Raw genomic sequence first — 15,625 nt, forward strand, 5'->3', positions numbered from 1 at the left:
AAATATTTTAAGACTCAGCCAGAACCATAACTCAAATGTTATTGAAATATTTGCATTTACTGGACCTACTTTAAAATACAGGCTTTGATATTTTTGTTTAAATTTCCCAGTTCTTCAGATTGGGTGTTGTCTTCTATCATGTTATCCTGGAATCAGCAGACCAAACTGAGATGATTACGAGATGATAGAAGGCCACTCTCCACTACCAACTGTGTTTCAAATCTGAGTTCCTGTGCATTCTTTTGGGAATTGAATTAGAAATAACTTTTACTAGTCATTCAATCTAAAAAAACTTTCTTCCCTGATACTGGTATATGAAATATCAAAACAGCACTTGAGAGATCCACGGTCTTGTACAGTTTCACTTATCCCTGAACCCTAACACACATATATAGAGGAAAAACCTTCCCGTTTCCAAACTTTCATTTGTGTGATCTCACATTCTCTGTCCCTGAGCATTATTTTTGACCTTTGCTATTTTGTACTTGGCAAAAAATAAAATCAATGCCTTTTTCAGTAAAGTCATCTCAACATCTTGTTTTGTAGAAGAGATTATAAGGGCACATGACTTTGTTTTCCCTGAAAATCCTGGATAAAACTCTCTTTCCAATGGGTTTAGGTGCCTAAAGATGTAGTTGGCTGCATCTAAAAACCCCAGTGAGTATTTTAGTGGCTTAGAAGTGTAACTTCCATTGAATTAAGTCTGACTTAGGCCTGTAATAAATATTCTTGAAAATTCCAACAAATGCACTCTTAAAGGGTTTTAAGAAAGAGCTTAACAGATTATCATCTGGATTTTTTTTTGCTTATTTTAAGAGTTATTAACCTAATGTGACAGTCTCTATCTGTCTAGGAGGCTTTAAAACAATGTTACAGATAGCATTGCTTAAGAACTACTAAGCAGAAGCAAAGAAACTGTTGGATCTTTGCACATCGAATTTGATACTCCGGCTTAAAACTAGAAGGTGAATCATCAGACTGCAAACACTTTTCTTTCAAAACAGTATCAGGTTAGGAGTTCCCACCCACTTTTACATAGCTGAAGAACGTTGAGAAAAACTCAAATTCAAACTCCTCTTTTATCAAAACAGCCTGAATTTTAACGGAGGAAGAGAATGTGTGCTCTCACTAGCACCATCTGAGCATGTTTCTGCTCCAAGGTTATTCCAAGTCATGCTGAGTTTCTCTGGTAATACCATCTTTATTAAATGGACCGGTCTCTTCTTAGGTTTCGTGCTCTAAGGTTACTGAAGTGCGGCATTCATTTTGGTGCATTAGTACAAATTAACAAATTCAGCCTCGATTAAAAATCTCCCTGGGCAGACTGGTTGAGCTCTAGAGCCATGAAAGGGAAATGACCTGCATTCTCACTAGCTGGGCTGCAAATAGTACCATCACATATCTGGAGCACAATTTGCTTAGAGGACTATAATTAATTACCTAAGAGGTTTGGAACAAGATTCACCAGCAACTTTAATGATATTAATGCAATCTTTATGAGAAATGAATACAAAACAATTGTAGTCTATTGCAACAGGAGTATTGGCCTATCCTTTCTTGTGAAGAAACATTTGTAATTATTTTTGTAAGTATTCCCTTGTAATACACTCAGTGGCAGGAAAAGCAATAGTCTCATAAAGCTGAATAAAAAGAATAATGCTATTGACAACAATTATAACACAAAGTGTACTGATTAATAAGAAAGAGTAGTTTTTAGTTCTTAGGCTATAAAGAATTAGTCATCAAACTAGTCTGCAAGAGGGGGACGTCTGGATTAGATATAAATTTAAATTAGCATCTGGATCCATAAACATTCTGAGGAGGCAAATACATTGCTTTTAGCAGCATAGAGACCAGGTAAGTCTCTACCTACCTGGTAGAGATATCTAGACCACAGAAAAGAAAGCAATAATATGGATCACCTCCCCAAGCTAATTAGCAGTTAGTAATTTTGGCAGCTTTTTGTTAATCAGATCTGTTAAGATGTAACAAAGAAGATTGCTTTTTACATCTGCATTTATTGTTGACTATGCACACACAAAAAAAATTACAAAACCCAATTTAGACTTCACGGTTGTGAAAGCAAATACAACATTTGCCATAAAAAAACCACCACATAAGTGCAGGCTCACAGGTGAGCAGATTTACGGTGTCAGGGAGCAGGAAGGGCAGGTGACCCCAGAGCTGGACACAACAAGGCAGCAGGTAGGGCAGTGACCTCACCAAGGACACACTCCCACAGTGCCCAAACAAACACGTAGAGCAGGGCCAGTGACAGTAAAAAAGGATCAACCAAGAGTCCAAGTTTCCAGGCAAATCTGTGGAGATGAGTAGGTCGGAGCTGAAGCTGGAAAGTCAGTGGGTCAGGATCAGCAAAGGTCGAAGCCAGGCACAGGCACACTGGTGGTACCCCTCAGGCAAAGGCCCAGGTTTGAACAGGGCTCCCAAGCGAAGGGAGAGAGGCCACCCAGGAGGCTCCTCACACCTCCCTGTCACTCTGCTCCCTCCAGTACAGCCCTATCCCAGGCTACACGAGCAGGTTGGAGCAGAGCCAGCCCTGCACACAGGTAGCTGAGCCCCCAGGGAGCAGGGAAGAGGCTGCAAAGCTCCGAGGGGCACTTGCAGCCCTCAAATGAGCTTCCACAAACTCAGTGAGATGGACTGATTCATCTGCCCCTGAGCACCTGTTCCCTAAAGCCAGGACAGTTCAAGCACCCCCATGTCAGGAAGCTTTTTGCCACCAAAGCACATAATGGTATTAGGAATCCATTTTGACATCTAGAACAAGGACACAGATCTCATTCTGGTTTTTTGGTTTTGTGGGGTTTTTTTATGGTAGGAATGGAAAAGAAGAAGCAATTGGAGTCTTAGATTCCTAGAACAGAAGACGAACTTTCCTAACAAGTCCCTTTGGTCTGTAGGCACAGGAGGTAACAGCATCTCTACATGATGTTACTAAGCCATGACATACCAAGTTTGCATTTTGTCAACATGTTTTTTCAGAACACCAAGTGGAACTGGCTTCTACACAGGCTGGCACAAGCTTATCAGGAGACTGCAGGGTAACATGTGCAATCAAAACTTTTCTCAATTTCTCAGTAGTATTTCTCACTCAAGAGAGTTATGTGACAAATCTGTGATGATTTTGCATGACAACAGCAGAATAGTCACAAGTTCAAAACAGACTGAACAAACAGGACAGGAGGTAGCACTTTCAGTGATAGTTTTTCCCTTTCCTTTGCAGTATTTTTACCTGCCCCTAAGATGGTGGTTTAACACCATGAGGTGTCAGGTGGTGGCCTGTGCTAGCTGCAGCAATCAGATGTCACAGAGCCTGACAGTTGCCAAGGGAGCACCATTTCCCTGACCTGAGCAGGGCTTTACAACCTAGTTATCCAGGCTGTAACATTTGTGTTTGACTTCTGTCAAGCAACTTCCCATAGGCAGCAGAAGTTTGTGCTCCTCGTTCTCCGGGGATGCCCCGTGGCCTGCGCAGCAATGGATTAGGTGGATATTAATCATGGCAATGGATTCGGTGGATACAAATCATGGCACGGCCCGGAGGCACGCGGGGCTGGTACGGGGAACCCGCACATTAGCTAATTTGTCAGGCAATTTGTCAGGCAGCGGCTAGCCCGTGATGTGCAGCTTGCCACACCGCGGATTTAACGATCTGGGACGAGACTGTGACGGGAAGATCCAGGGCAGGGCAGCGCTGCATTCATTACATTCATCACATCCTCCGTGAGGCAATTCTGCTGGCAGTGCCCCGTGCGAGTCCCGGGACCGAGGCACGGCGGCGCCGGGGCACGGAGGGGCCGGGATGCTCCTGGGCCGGGACACGCCGGGTCTGCGATGATGCTCCGTGTCCGGGATGCCCCGAGAGGCCGCGGCCAGGGCACGCGGACACTCCCGTTGCCGGGCAACAGCCCAGAGCGCGGTCCTCGCCCGTCCTACCCTCACCCGCGGTCTGCCGCGCGCTACCATTGGCTTCGCCACCGCGGCGCTCGGCTCCCATTGGGCGCCCACCGCCTCTGCCGTGTCCCCATTGGCGCGCCGCCCTCTGCCCACGCTACGTCACTTTCTCACGCCATTGCCCCCCGCCCGCCCCGCCCGCCGCAAGACAGTTGGGAGGCGGGGCCCGGCGCGGCCGCAGCCGTGATTGGTGAGCGGGGCTGCCACTCAAGGCGCGCGCCGGGTGGCGGGCGGTGCGACTGCTTAAAGGGGCCGCGCGGTCGCCGGTGCTGTGCTGAGTGAGTGCGGTGCCACACCGGGATCCACGCCAGCAGTCACACCGGGAACTGTCGCCTCCGAGGGGTGAGCGCGGCTCGGGACGCGGAGGCCCTCGGGGCCGGGGGCGAGGGGCTGCGGAGCCGTGTGTGGGGAAGCACGCGTGGGGCGGCGGGGCTGGGGAGCCGCAGGCAGGGCTTGGGGACGGGTCGGCACAGCTGGGAGAGGTGTTTTTAGGGGATGTGTTTGGAGTAGAGCCTGCAACGCGGCGGGGGGGCAGGGGAGAAGGAGGAAACGAAACAAAAAGAAAAGGAGGAAAGGAAAGAAAGAAAAGAAAGAAAAAGCCAAACCAACAAAAAATACCCCAAAAAGGCGTGTCATGGTGTCCTAGCGTCGGTGCCAGCCGGAACCCCGCGCCGGGCGCTGTCTGGAGCATCTGGGAGTATCACAGCCCCTGGGGTGGCGTGCGGCGCCCCCTGCACTGGCTACCAGGCCTCTCCCGAAGGAGCCGCATCCCGAGACAGGCATCCCGGCCGCTGCCCACGGGGGAAGCCCCTAGCTGGGTGAGCTGCGGTGGGTGGATGATGCGGGGCTCTGCCTCTGCCTCGGGGCCACCGAGAAGCCCTCGGTGTGTCCCTCCATCGCCTCTCAGAGTCGCCCTCCCAGACCGGGAAAGGCGGGGCGAGAGTGTCCCCCTGCCTTCGCCGCCGCCCTTCGGGTAGAAGCAGCCTGGAGCTGCTCCCAGGGATGCCGCCGCCCTCCTTCCCAATGGCGTTTGCCGCAGGGATGTGGGCATCCCGGCGCCCACCCGTGTTGCTGACGCAGCCCCGGTGTCGGATGTGCCGCCAACCCCGCGGGCGGGACGGCACGGCTCGGTCCGAGGGTCTGGTCCTGTGGTCTGGGGCTCTGCGCGGTTCGTCCGTTTCCCGGCGCCCACAGGTAGGCGAGCATCCCACGGGGGTGCCCGGAGCTGAGCGTCCCGCGGGAATGTCACCGCGGTCTGGGCGGAGGAGCGGCATCTGGTGGCAGGAGCCGTGCGGGGACAAGGCAGTGATGTCACAACCCGGGGCTGCCACCAGCGCGGTCCCTCCCACCGGTTCCCCAGAGCCAAAGGCAGCACTTGAAGCAAAGAAGACCGGGGCTTGTTTTCGAACTTTGAATAGAATGTTCTGTTGGAATTAAAAATTTAGGCAGGAATTAAAAGAGTCAAATTACTGACATAATATGCTCAAATTCTTAAGAAACACGATGAACGCCACCAGCTGATGTGGGAGAACATGTTTCTGGTAACACCAGCAGAAAGCAGTGGCTTGTCTTATGCTTTTTGTTCATTCCCAATGAAATCCTAAGGTGACACAAAACAAAGCAGGTTTCTCATTTGTATCAAAGCATTTGGGGTTGTTGGTCTTTTAAAAGAAATCATACTTCTGAAAAAGTTTTAGTTTTCAGTAAAAACTGAATGATGGGATGTTGTTTGCTGTTTGACCAGGAGGACAAAAGGCTGCTTGTTTTAAACCAAGTAAACACATTTTTTTTAGTAATGACTAACTGACGTAAGATGTCATACGTCCCATTTCCTTCAGTGATCAGAGCACGCTCATAAAGCAATGCTTCTCACTGCAATACAGCCCAGTAGCCCAGACTGCTGCCCTGTTAGGAGTATCTGGGGAGCTTAGTATTTTGTGAGCCATGGGAATGTGATAGAAAGACCCTCTCTCTAGTTGTCTTCTGCACAAAGTTTTCTGATAAGAGAACTGCATCTAGTTAAATGCCAGGTTTGGATCTCAGAGCTCCGTAAGGAGCAAGTACAAAGCACACTGTTTTTCCTTAGCTCTCTCAACAGTAGAATTCCACTTGGCATACTGCTTTTCCTAATAATTCATTGCCTGGTTAAAAGCTGCTGTTCTTCTATGGCTACTGCAGGTGAAGTCCATTATGTGCTCCATGCAGGCTCTGGGGAGACCTTGCTGCAGCCTTTCAGTACTTAAAGGGAGCTTACTAAAAAAAAAAAAGGGGGGGGAGGAACTTTTTGGATGGGCATGTAGTGACAGGACTAGGGGGAATGTTTTCCAGCTGAAAGAGAGTAGGTTTAGATTGGACATTAGGAAGAAATTCTTTGTGGTGAGGAACTGGAAGAGGTTGCCCAGAGAAGCTGTGGATGCCTCATCCCTGGAAGTGTTCAGGACCAGGCTGAATGGGACATTGAGCAACCTGGTCTGATGAAAGGCATCCCTGCCCTTGGCCCTAGGGGGTTGGAACTAAATGGTCTCCAAGGTCCCCTCCAACCCAAACCATTCAATTATTTTTGTATACTTCTTAAATAAAATGAAGCCTCTGAGATTCTCTGCAGTCTCCAACTTTCAACTTTCTGGCTCTTGGAGCAGGAGTGAGCTCTGGTCTGGGCTCACCCTCAAGGTGGCAGCCAGACACTGCTGAGCTGGCAGCAGCTGGTATTTCCTTTTGGAAAAAATCCTTTGGAAAGATAATGAGGTATTTTGTGCCAGAAAGAGAGCTGAACTCCAGAGCCCTTTTCCCAGCAAGTATCTTGGGATCTCGCTGTGGGTGGTGTGTCTGCATTCATATGGGAGCCGAAAAGCAGCATCCTCCTCCCCAACAGTGGCTGTGCAGATTTGAGGTAAAACAGAGCCAAGTTTCATACCCCAGTGCTGCTCCGTGACCCCTGGCCAAGTGTGTGCCTGGCTCGTGGTGCTGCTGGGAGGGGATGTGACATTGCCTTTCTCTGCATGAGAGGGGATGTGACCTTGCCCCGCAGCTCCTGCGGGCCCTGGGGACCACCGCGCTGCTCCCTCCCCTGGCTGTGGCTTTAGCAAATCAGCTGCTCCACTTCCAACAGCATCAACCTCCTGCTGTGCGACAACAAATCCATAATCCTGCCCCACAGCTCTTCCTGGAGGCAGGAATAATGTTTGGGGGGGTGTTGGTTTTGGGGTTTTTTTTGCAGTCTGGATAATTTAAAGCAGGATATGGCACCGCTCCACCATGCAAATAGTAGCGAGGTGCCACCAGTGTGGGGTAGGGTGTGGCCAGGGATTGTCCAAAAGAAAAAACAAAACAAAACCGCAGGAAACTTCCCCAAACTGGAATTTTGGGTGCTGGTGAATTTTTTATTATTATTTATTTATTGTTGGGGGTTGTTTTCGCCTCACGCAAGGTGGCGAAGGCAGCCGAAGCATCCTTGCACTTGCCGGCCGTCCCCTCGCCCCCTGAGGCGGGAGGGCGTGGCCATTCCCGGCGCACGCGCGCCTCCCGCGGCCCGCACGCGCATTCCGCCGGGATCGGGGCGCTGGGAGCCGGCCGTGGGATTCCGCCCCGTGTAAGGGCCGGCAGCGGCGGTGGGAGCGGAGAGCAGGGAAGGAAGGCGGGAATGTGCCCGGGCCCCGCGCTGTGCCGCGAACACGCTGCGGGAGGGTCGCGGTGTGACCCCTCCGGGCCCATTCCTGGGGCTCCCGGCCGGCTCTCGGCTGGGGTATGGATAACCTTGAGGCGGCGAGGGCGGCAGTAGCGGGCACAAACGAGACGAAATTGGTGGTTTTGCTTAAAGCAATATTTGCTTTAGGGGCGTTCTTTATTCCTTTGTACAGCTCATCGTGGTTTTATGGAAGAAGCCGGGTAAGTCAGTGCAGCGGTGCCTGGAGCTCGGTGGGGAAGGGACAAGGGCTCCCTTAAGGATGGAAGGCAAGGCGCAGGAGGATGGTGCCTCTCTGTGTAATAGAGGTGGGGCTGAAGGAATACAGTGTAGTATGTCCTGAAGTGTAATATGTCCTCGGGTGTGGTGACGGGAAAGTCATGGGATTAAAACAAGGAAACTGCTCGGTCTCTCAGGGAGAACACTGTGTGTTCATCTCGTCTTAGCCTGTGAAATATTCCTCCAGGCTCGGTGTTGGGAGTTCCAGTGTTCCGGAATGCTGAAACACTGGAGTATGTTTGAAGAAAACAAACAGGAAGACCCCAAGGCCTATACAAAACACCTCCCCCTTCCTCGTGCCGAAAGAAACCCCAAACATAAAACAAAAAAAAACCCGCTCTGAAACAATTCTGCTTTGTTGCAAGTATAAACAAAACACAGTGACCTGTGTCACTTTGTTTAAAACTAAAAACAATTTTGAAAAGCCCTGGTCTGTTTAAAGGTAGTGATTTTCTGATAAGGATAAGTTTTCAATTTAAGTTCTCGACTAGCAACCTTAAAAAAAAAATGTCAGTGTCTCTAGCTTGGTTGTTATATGCAAAATCGAGACTTTGCCTATAAGCAGAAGTAAAATAATGAACATTAATTTCTCAAACACTTAACACTTACTAAGTGTGTGTTTTGCCTTAGGAAGATAATTTAGGCTTAACCTACATCTCTTCATCTTTGGGGCTGAAATTTATATTTTCACTTGAAAGTACTTAATAAAAAACGTTACAAAACTCCTAATGATGTTTACTGAATGCTCTGACCAAAGTTTCACCAGAGGCAAAGGCGTGCCTTTTGCAAATGACCTTGCAGAATACATGAAATATAACTTTTTACATAAAACTACAGAAACTGAAAGTAGATCCCTCAAAATGGATGTGAATAAATCACCTGGTTTTGTGGTTTTCTTTTTTTTTTCTTAAAGATCTACCACAATGCCTGGGTCTCTTCCAGTGAATGCTGAATCCTGTTGGCCTAAAGATGTGGGAATTGTGGCACTGGAAATATATTTTCCCTCTCAGTATGTTGACCAGACAGAGCTGGAGAAGTATGATGGTGTGGATGCTGGGAAGTATACCATTGGGCTAGGCCAGGCCAAGATGGGGTTCTGCTCCGACCGGGAGGATATCAACTCTCTCTGCTTGACTGTGGTCCAGAAGCTCATGGAGAGGAACAGCCTTTCCTTTGATTGTATTGGGAGATTAGAAGTTGGAACGGAGACCATAATTGATAAATCAAAATCTGTGAAGACTGTCCTGATGCAGCTGTTTGAAGAATCTGGTAACACAGATGTAGAAGGAATCGACACCACCAACGCATGCTATGGAGGCACTGCTGCTCTTTTTAATGCTATTAATTGGATTGAGTCCAGTTCCTGGGATGGTAAGTTCACGGTCATTTCTTGAAAAGTTACATCGTCCTTACATCAGTCTGCCCTACAATGACAGTGTTCATGTCTAACCATAGGAAACCCAGAGGGTAAACTGTTTTTCTGTTCTAGTCTTTTTCTTAAATGCTGTGGGCATTTGCCACTAGAAGAGCAATGGCATAGCTACGAATTACTGTTCTCATGTAAATTTTGGCAATTGCCAGAAAATAAAAACTTGGGGGAAAAAGTCAGGATTGAAGATCCCTTTAATCTTGGTGTCGTCTCCTCAATAACCAAAGTCTAAAAGTTGCTGATGGATGTTAAGACATGCCAGATGCTTGACTGCTTCTCACGGTTTTTCCTGTGTGTTTTTCTCAGGACGTTATGCCCTCGTGGTGGCTGGAGACATCGCCGTCTATGCCTCTGGGAATGCCAGGCCGACTGGTGGGGCTGGTGCTGTTGCCATGCTGGTTGGTCCAAATGCACCCTTGATCTTTGAGAGAGGTTAGTGCTGTGGGAGGACACACACTGTTCAGGCAGATTTGTTCTGAAGCCTGTTTCCCTGTTTTTTGCCTTGCTGGAGTGGTGGATTAACTCCCACTAATGTCAGAAATTCTTCCGTGTCTCCTCCTGCTCTGGGCTAACTCAGCCAAGTCCTGTTATAGGATGAAGCAGGAAACAACTAGAGATGGTCCTATCTGTTTATTTCCTTGGGAATTCTCCAGTAAAATTGGCAGAGTGGACTAGAGCTGAATAACACAACATTCTGCTTCCAGGACAGTATGATGACTTTTGTTGCTCGTTTGTCATGCTCAGTCCTACTGTACTTAACAAGCAAGAGAACTGTGTGAAACCTTGCCTAAAGGGTGCTATGAAAACCTACTTGACGGGGGGCCAGAACTGCTTGTTTCCGTACGTGTGCTGTGTTCCAGTTGACTGGGAGCAGCTGAGTAAAGCAGTTTTCAACTTTTGTCAATTTCTGCCCACCAGGGTTGCGTGGAACCCACATGCAGCATGCCTATGACTTCTACAAACCAGATATGCTCTCTGAATATCCTGTGGTGGATGGCAAACTCTCTATACAGTGCTACCTCAGTGCTTTGGATCGCTGCTATACTGTCTATCGCAACAAAATCCACGCCCAGTGGCAGAAGGGTACGTAGCCTCTCCTGATGGTACTGCAGTATCTGGCAAGTGCTGGAATGTGTAACTACACAGACAATGTATTTTCAAGTTTTAGATTCTGATCTAAACACTATTCTATGGGTCTCTTCATGTTTGGGTGTTCTGATGCGATTGAAATATTTGCTCTCTCTTGTAAGAAATTACTTAATTCTGTTCTCACATGGTTAAGTTCCTGACAGTCTGTAATTACAGGCATGTGTTGGTGTAAGGTATACTATCTTGTTCAAAAGCATGCTATTACCCACCTCCACCCAGGCTTTTAAGAAATTTAGATTAATATTTAAATGTTATGTAACAATACTCTTTTTTTTTTTAATCCAGTATGTTTAGTAATTGCTTCACTCAAGTGGCATAGGCGTGAAGAGAGTTAAATGACAGATTATTATGTTGGAATGCTGAGTAGAGATTTTGCTAAGCTTATATCTCTTTATTCTAGAATAAGAGCAAACATTGTTAGCTGGTGCAAAAGAATTAATTTTTAAGTAGAAGCACTGTTAGTGTTTTAAATGCACCTGACAGCAGTATTTGGTGTTACTCAGTGTCTCTTGTATGCTGACATGTTACGATGACTGGTATCCTGCCAGCTCCCTGCTTTATTTTCATAGTTGAAGGGAGTACTAAACATAGGTTGTAACACAACACTTCTGCTGCTTCCAGAGGGGACAGACAGACGTTTCACCTTGAATGACTTTGGATTCATGATCTTTCATTCTCCATACTGTAAACTGGTACAGAAATCCGTGGCTAGACTCTTGTTGAACGACTTTCTCAGTGACCAGAACCCAGAAAGAGCGAATGGTGTTTTCAGTGGTCTGGAAGCTTTCAGGTGAGATTGGCTGCTGTATTCCTTATTCACATAATCTTACTCTGTTACACATCCAAGGTGTGTTTTTACTTTTTGCTATTTTAGTAACTGTTTCTGAACTTCTTTTTTTTTTGTTGTTTTTAATAGGGATATAAAACTTGAAGATACATATTTTGACAGAGATGTGGAAAAAGCTTTCATGAAAGCTAGTGCAGAGCTCTTCAATCAGAAAACCAAAGCTTCATTACTCGTGTCCAATCAGAATGGAAATATGTATACCCCTTCAGTCTATGGTTGCCTTGCCTCTCTTCTAGCCCAGTAAGCATAAAATTTGGAAAAAAGTCATAGCTGTTTATGAATAAGGACATAAGAGGTTTTTGTTTTAGAAAGACTTCTGTAAAACCACTGTCTAGCAAACTTTTTCCTACGAGATTGCCTTGAGCAGAAAGACTAAAGTTAAACTATTCTGCACACACATTCAGTTCAAGTGACAAGCAGACTGAAAATGTGTCAGAAGCTGATGTGAAACAGCTGCTTACTGCCTTCCAAAGTAGGATCTTACTTGTGAGGTGATGTCTCTTCTCAGCCCCAACTTTTCCCCTTTCCCTCCGCCTAGAAAAATGCCTGCAGTGGAAAAGAGAATCAGAATGTCTTCTTTGTCTCACTATAACCAAAACCAAATTAAATTAGCATTTAACATTTTTTAATTATTTTTTTGCAATGACAGCCTTTTACAAAATCATGTTAAGTTTAAATTAAACCACTCTTCCTGGATCGCTTTTTCTTTATTCTGACATTAACTTACAAGATGTGTTTGTTCATTTTAGGCTTTAGGTCGCTTAAGAATGAAAACTGGCTGCCTTCTAGATAATCATACTCTGTGCATTTCTCAGCTCTGTTTTGCTTAGGCAGCTTTGGAACTCATCACATAACAGTATCTGAATTTGTGTTTTTAAAAGTCAGCATTTATGCACATAGGTAAATGTGTATTGTAGACAATATGATTTGCTGGCTGCTTTTCCTAAGCTAGCTGCAGTTTCTAGTTATTTAAAAGTGACACCTGGGCTTAATTCTCACTTTAAAAAACTGTTGTTTGATTTGCAGGTACTCCCCAGAGCAGCTGGCAGGACAGAGAATCAGTGTGTTCTCCTATGGCTCTGGTTTTGCTGCTACCCTGTATTCCATCAGGGTCACACAGGATGCCACTCCTGGTGAGTGACATGAGGAGGTGTTAACCACCTCCCTTGCACAGCTCACTCTCAGTACACTATTACACAACCCACCAGCATCATAAAACCTACAGAGCAATGCCTAAAGACATCATTGCCAAACTGAGGGTGTTCTAGCTCCGGGGAATGTTTGTGTCGCCTTGAACAAATAATAGTCTTCAAACTCCGTTAATGTTTTGATTGGGTAATTGGGAATACTTTTAAATGACTAACAGTTGAGATTCTGTAATGCAAAGTACTTCAAATGGATTTGAAATGTTAATGTCCTGCTGTGCAGTTCTCAGCACTGGTGGTGCCTTACACGATGGTTCTGTATTGCAGGTTCTGCACTGGACAAAATAACTGCCAGCCTTTCTGATCTCAAAGCAAGACTTGACTCAAGAAAGTGTATTGCACCTGATGTCTTTGCTGAAAACATGAAGATCAGACAGGAAACACACCATTTGGGTAAGAACTTCATAAATATAAATCATTCCTAGTCCTACAGCAAAGTGCTCATCACTTATTTCAGCTGACTTTAAATTACTAGAGTGTAGAATGAAGGAAATGTCCAACCCTTTCTGCTTCTGAGTAGCTTGTCTTCGCTGGCCCTATGTGGCTGAACTAGAATCCAGAATTGTTTTTTTTCCAGCTTAGTGCATTCAAACTGCAAAGGCCTGTGTTGAGTAAAACTCTCACCAGGAAACAACTAACAGTCTGTTATTCCCTTTTTTACAGCCAACTATATTCCACAGTGCTCAGTAGAGGATCTCTTTGAAGGAACCTGGTACCTTGTGCGCGTGGATGAAAAACACAGGAGAACTTACGCCCGGCGCCCACTCCTGAGTGATGGACCTCTGGAGGCAAGAGTTGGAGTTGTGCACCCAGGCATTGTTCATGAGGTGAACACTCAGCACTCTTTCAAAGTTTGATGTAAATGGTGGAACCATTTACATGTCTGTCTTAGCATGTGCATGTATGTTAAGAGGAAGTGGTTTAACGAGTTATATTAAATCCTTTGTTAACGTGCCTAACATACAAGCCAGAAGTAAAGAGTTGAACATGGGATTTTAAGAAAGTACATTTCATCATAAAGAGAATGAAACTGCACAAGAACGAAACAAGAACAAAACTGGCTCCTCTCACACAATCTGTTTGCATGAAGCATGACCGATTTGACTGACTTTAGGCCAAGCCGTCCAGTGTAGCATGAATGTTGTTTGAGAGTTGGACTAGCCATGAAGTATGAATGTATGTGAACTGGAAATCTGTATTTAATGTTTTTTTTCCCTTCTTCTTAGCACATCCCAAGCCCTGCTAAGAAAGTGCCAAGAATCCCTGCAACAACAGAAACCGAAGGCGTTACTGTTGCCCTTTCCAATGGGGAGCATTAAGATACCTCTGTGAGGTGGGGAAAGAAACAAGGTGTGAGGGTAGGGTGAGAGAGAGAGAAAAAGGATTGCAGTAGTGCTAAAGTTTCAGTGTACACTAGTACTTCATTGGAGCGTGAAAAACCTGTTTAAGCTCCTTGAAAAAAATCATAATACGGTGTGCTGATTTTAAAGTATTTTCAGAACACTAAAATAAGGAGTATATTGGAGATAGAGGGACTTGCTAGGTCCTCTGTGGATTCCTTAACATGTCTGAATTTTTTTAATTGCTGAGAAGTAGCTGTAGTCTATTACAAGGTCTTTGTACATAGAAAAAAAAAAAAGAAATCTTCTGCCTGCTATTTCCATGTAAAATGACTTGAAACCTACACTGTTAACTTCTACCAGTACTCAAGTGTGTGCAAACTAGTCCATGCTTTTAATGTTAGGGTTCTCAGTGCCTTGACAATAAGCAGTCAATCTTCTGAATACTGCAATTCTCTTTCACTTTATCACCTTCCCTTTCTTCTCCCAGTCTGCCTCCCATCACCTCATCGCTTTGGGAAAGGTATAGAACCAAGTAACATCCATTGTTGGAATGGAATCTCTCTTCCCTTCAAAATTACTGGATCAAGAACAGCTAGGCTGACAAGTGGTTTTCTTGGAAGAAACTCTGTTATCCATTGGGTTAGTTACTATGTAATTTCTCCTAATATCCATATTATGTGTTTTATACCTGCATTGCAAGTCACAGCAGCCTGGGAGGAAAGAGGAAAAAGAAGGGAGGTAGTAAATTTTTTCTTCTAAAGAAATGGGATCACTGATTTGGCACCTTTCTGGATTGTTAAGTAGAAGTATCCAAGGCAGCAGAATTTTCAAAAAAAACTTCTAGACATTATGGAGCTGTTGTAATTGGCAAACAAAGGAAGAGAGTCATCTTCATCAATTTGTCCAGAACTCTGGCCTCTCACTAGTCTTTATATAGTACATTTCCAAAAGACTATTTCTGACTTTGAATTTGGCTTTGTACCTTGAAGTCCTTCTCACTACTGTTAATACTGTAGACTAGCGTCTTTTATTTCTTTTGTTTTAGTTTGGTTTTTTTTTCCAACAAGCTATCCATTTTGCCAGTAGTAGATTTAAAGTGGTAATGGGGAGCCCATTCTGGTAGATTTTTAAAGCCCAGATTGGAAATGAACTACGACATGAGCCTTTTAAGCCTGTAATATATATATCTATCTATCTATATCTATATATATAGATATATATATTTAAATTGAGCTAATGTACAGATTAAGTTTTGTTGAGTTTATTTCTTTGCTAATTCTACAAAGCCACATTATCTAATATAAAGTAGCAAAAAATTATTTCTCTGTTAATCACAATTTTTTTGTGTGTGTAATGAAGTGTTTGTATTACCTGTCACTCACTAGGACTTGATAACTTGCTGTATTTGTGCGGTCAAGCCTTGATAAAATAGTTGTTTAATATAAATTGATGAATACTAATCTGTTTGTTCTGCTAAAAATGATGGAGCAATGATGCATGATGATAGTGTTTGCAAGTATTTTGGTTTAGATTGCCCTCGTGAAACTTATCTTGGCACCAGGAAAACAGTCATGGAACAAAGTCCATTGCTGGCAGTGGACGAACCAAGAAGTGAGCTACTGGCAGAGACCTCCCAGGTCTGTGAGGCTGATCCTTTATTAAAATAAAGTTTGAGATATTTGAAACCTGTTGGAGTAGTGCTGACTTGTTGGGTTT

The 15,625-nt window shown here is 45.2% G+C and overlaps 1 protein-coding gene across 2 annotated transcripts; it reads left to right on the plus strand.

The window, feature by feature from the left end:
* The first annotated feature begins 4,200 nt into the window (after positions 1-4,200).
* HMGCS1 (3-hydroxy-3-methylglutaryl-CoA synthase 1) lies at positions 4,201-15,598 on the plus strand. Of its 2 annotated transcripts, XM_051804785.1 has the most exons (11): positions 4,224-4,317; positions 7,833-7,860; positions 8,850-9,307; positions 9,672-9,797; positions 10,284-10,448; positions 11,136-11,304; positions 11,431-11,601; positions 12,388-12,494; positions 12,834-12,959; positions 13,230-13,393; positions 13,793-15,598. In XM_051804785.1, exons 2-11 carry the CDS (start codon positions 7,847-7,849, stop codon positions 13,883-13,885), a joined length of 1,593 nt encoding a protein of 530 aa, XP_051660745.1. In that variant the 5' UTR covers positions 4,224-4,317; positions 7,833-7,846; the 3' UTR covers positions 13,886-15,598. The 2 variants fall into 2 exon arrangements, with proteins under 2 accessions (XP_051660746.1, XP_051660745.1); XM_051804786.1 differs by lacking the exon at positions 7,833-7,860 and having other exon boundaries at positions 4,201-4,317.
* Positions 15,599-15,625: the final 27 nt, after the last annotated feature.

The sequence above is a fragment of the Manacus candei genome, unplaced genomic scaffold (genome assembly GCF_025592945.1).
Source record: "Manacus candei isolate 608988 ecotype Guabito, Panama unplaced genomic scaffold, ASM2559294v1 h1tg000061l, whole genome shotgun sequence".
Classification (NCBI taxonomy): Eukaryota; Metazoa; Chordata; class Aves; order Passeriformes; family Pipridae; genus Manacus; species Manacus candei.

Coding starts and splice junctions, on each gene's coding strand:
- HMGCS1 (XM_051804785.1), top strand. Junction 9,798..10,283: donor ACCCTTGATCTTTGAGAGAG/GTTAGTGCTGTG, acceptor TCTGCCCACCAG/GGTTGCGTGGAACCCACATG. Junction 12,960..13,229: donor ACAGGAAACACACCATTTGG/GTAAGAACTTCA, acceptor CCTTTTTTACAG/CCAACTATATTCCACAGTGC.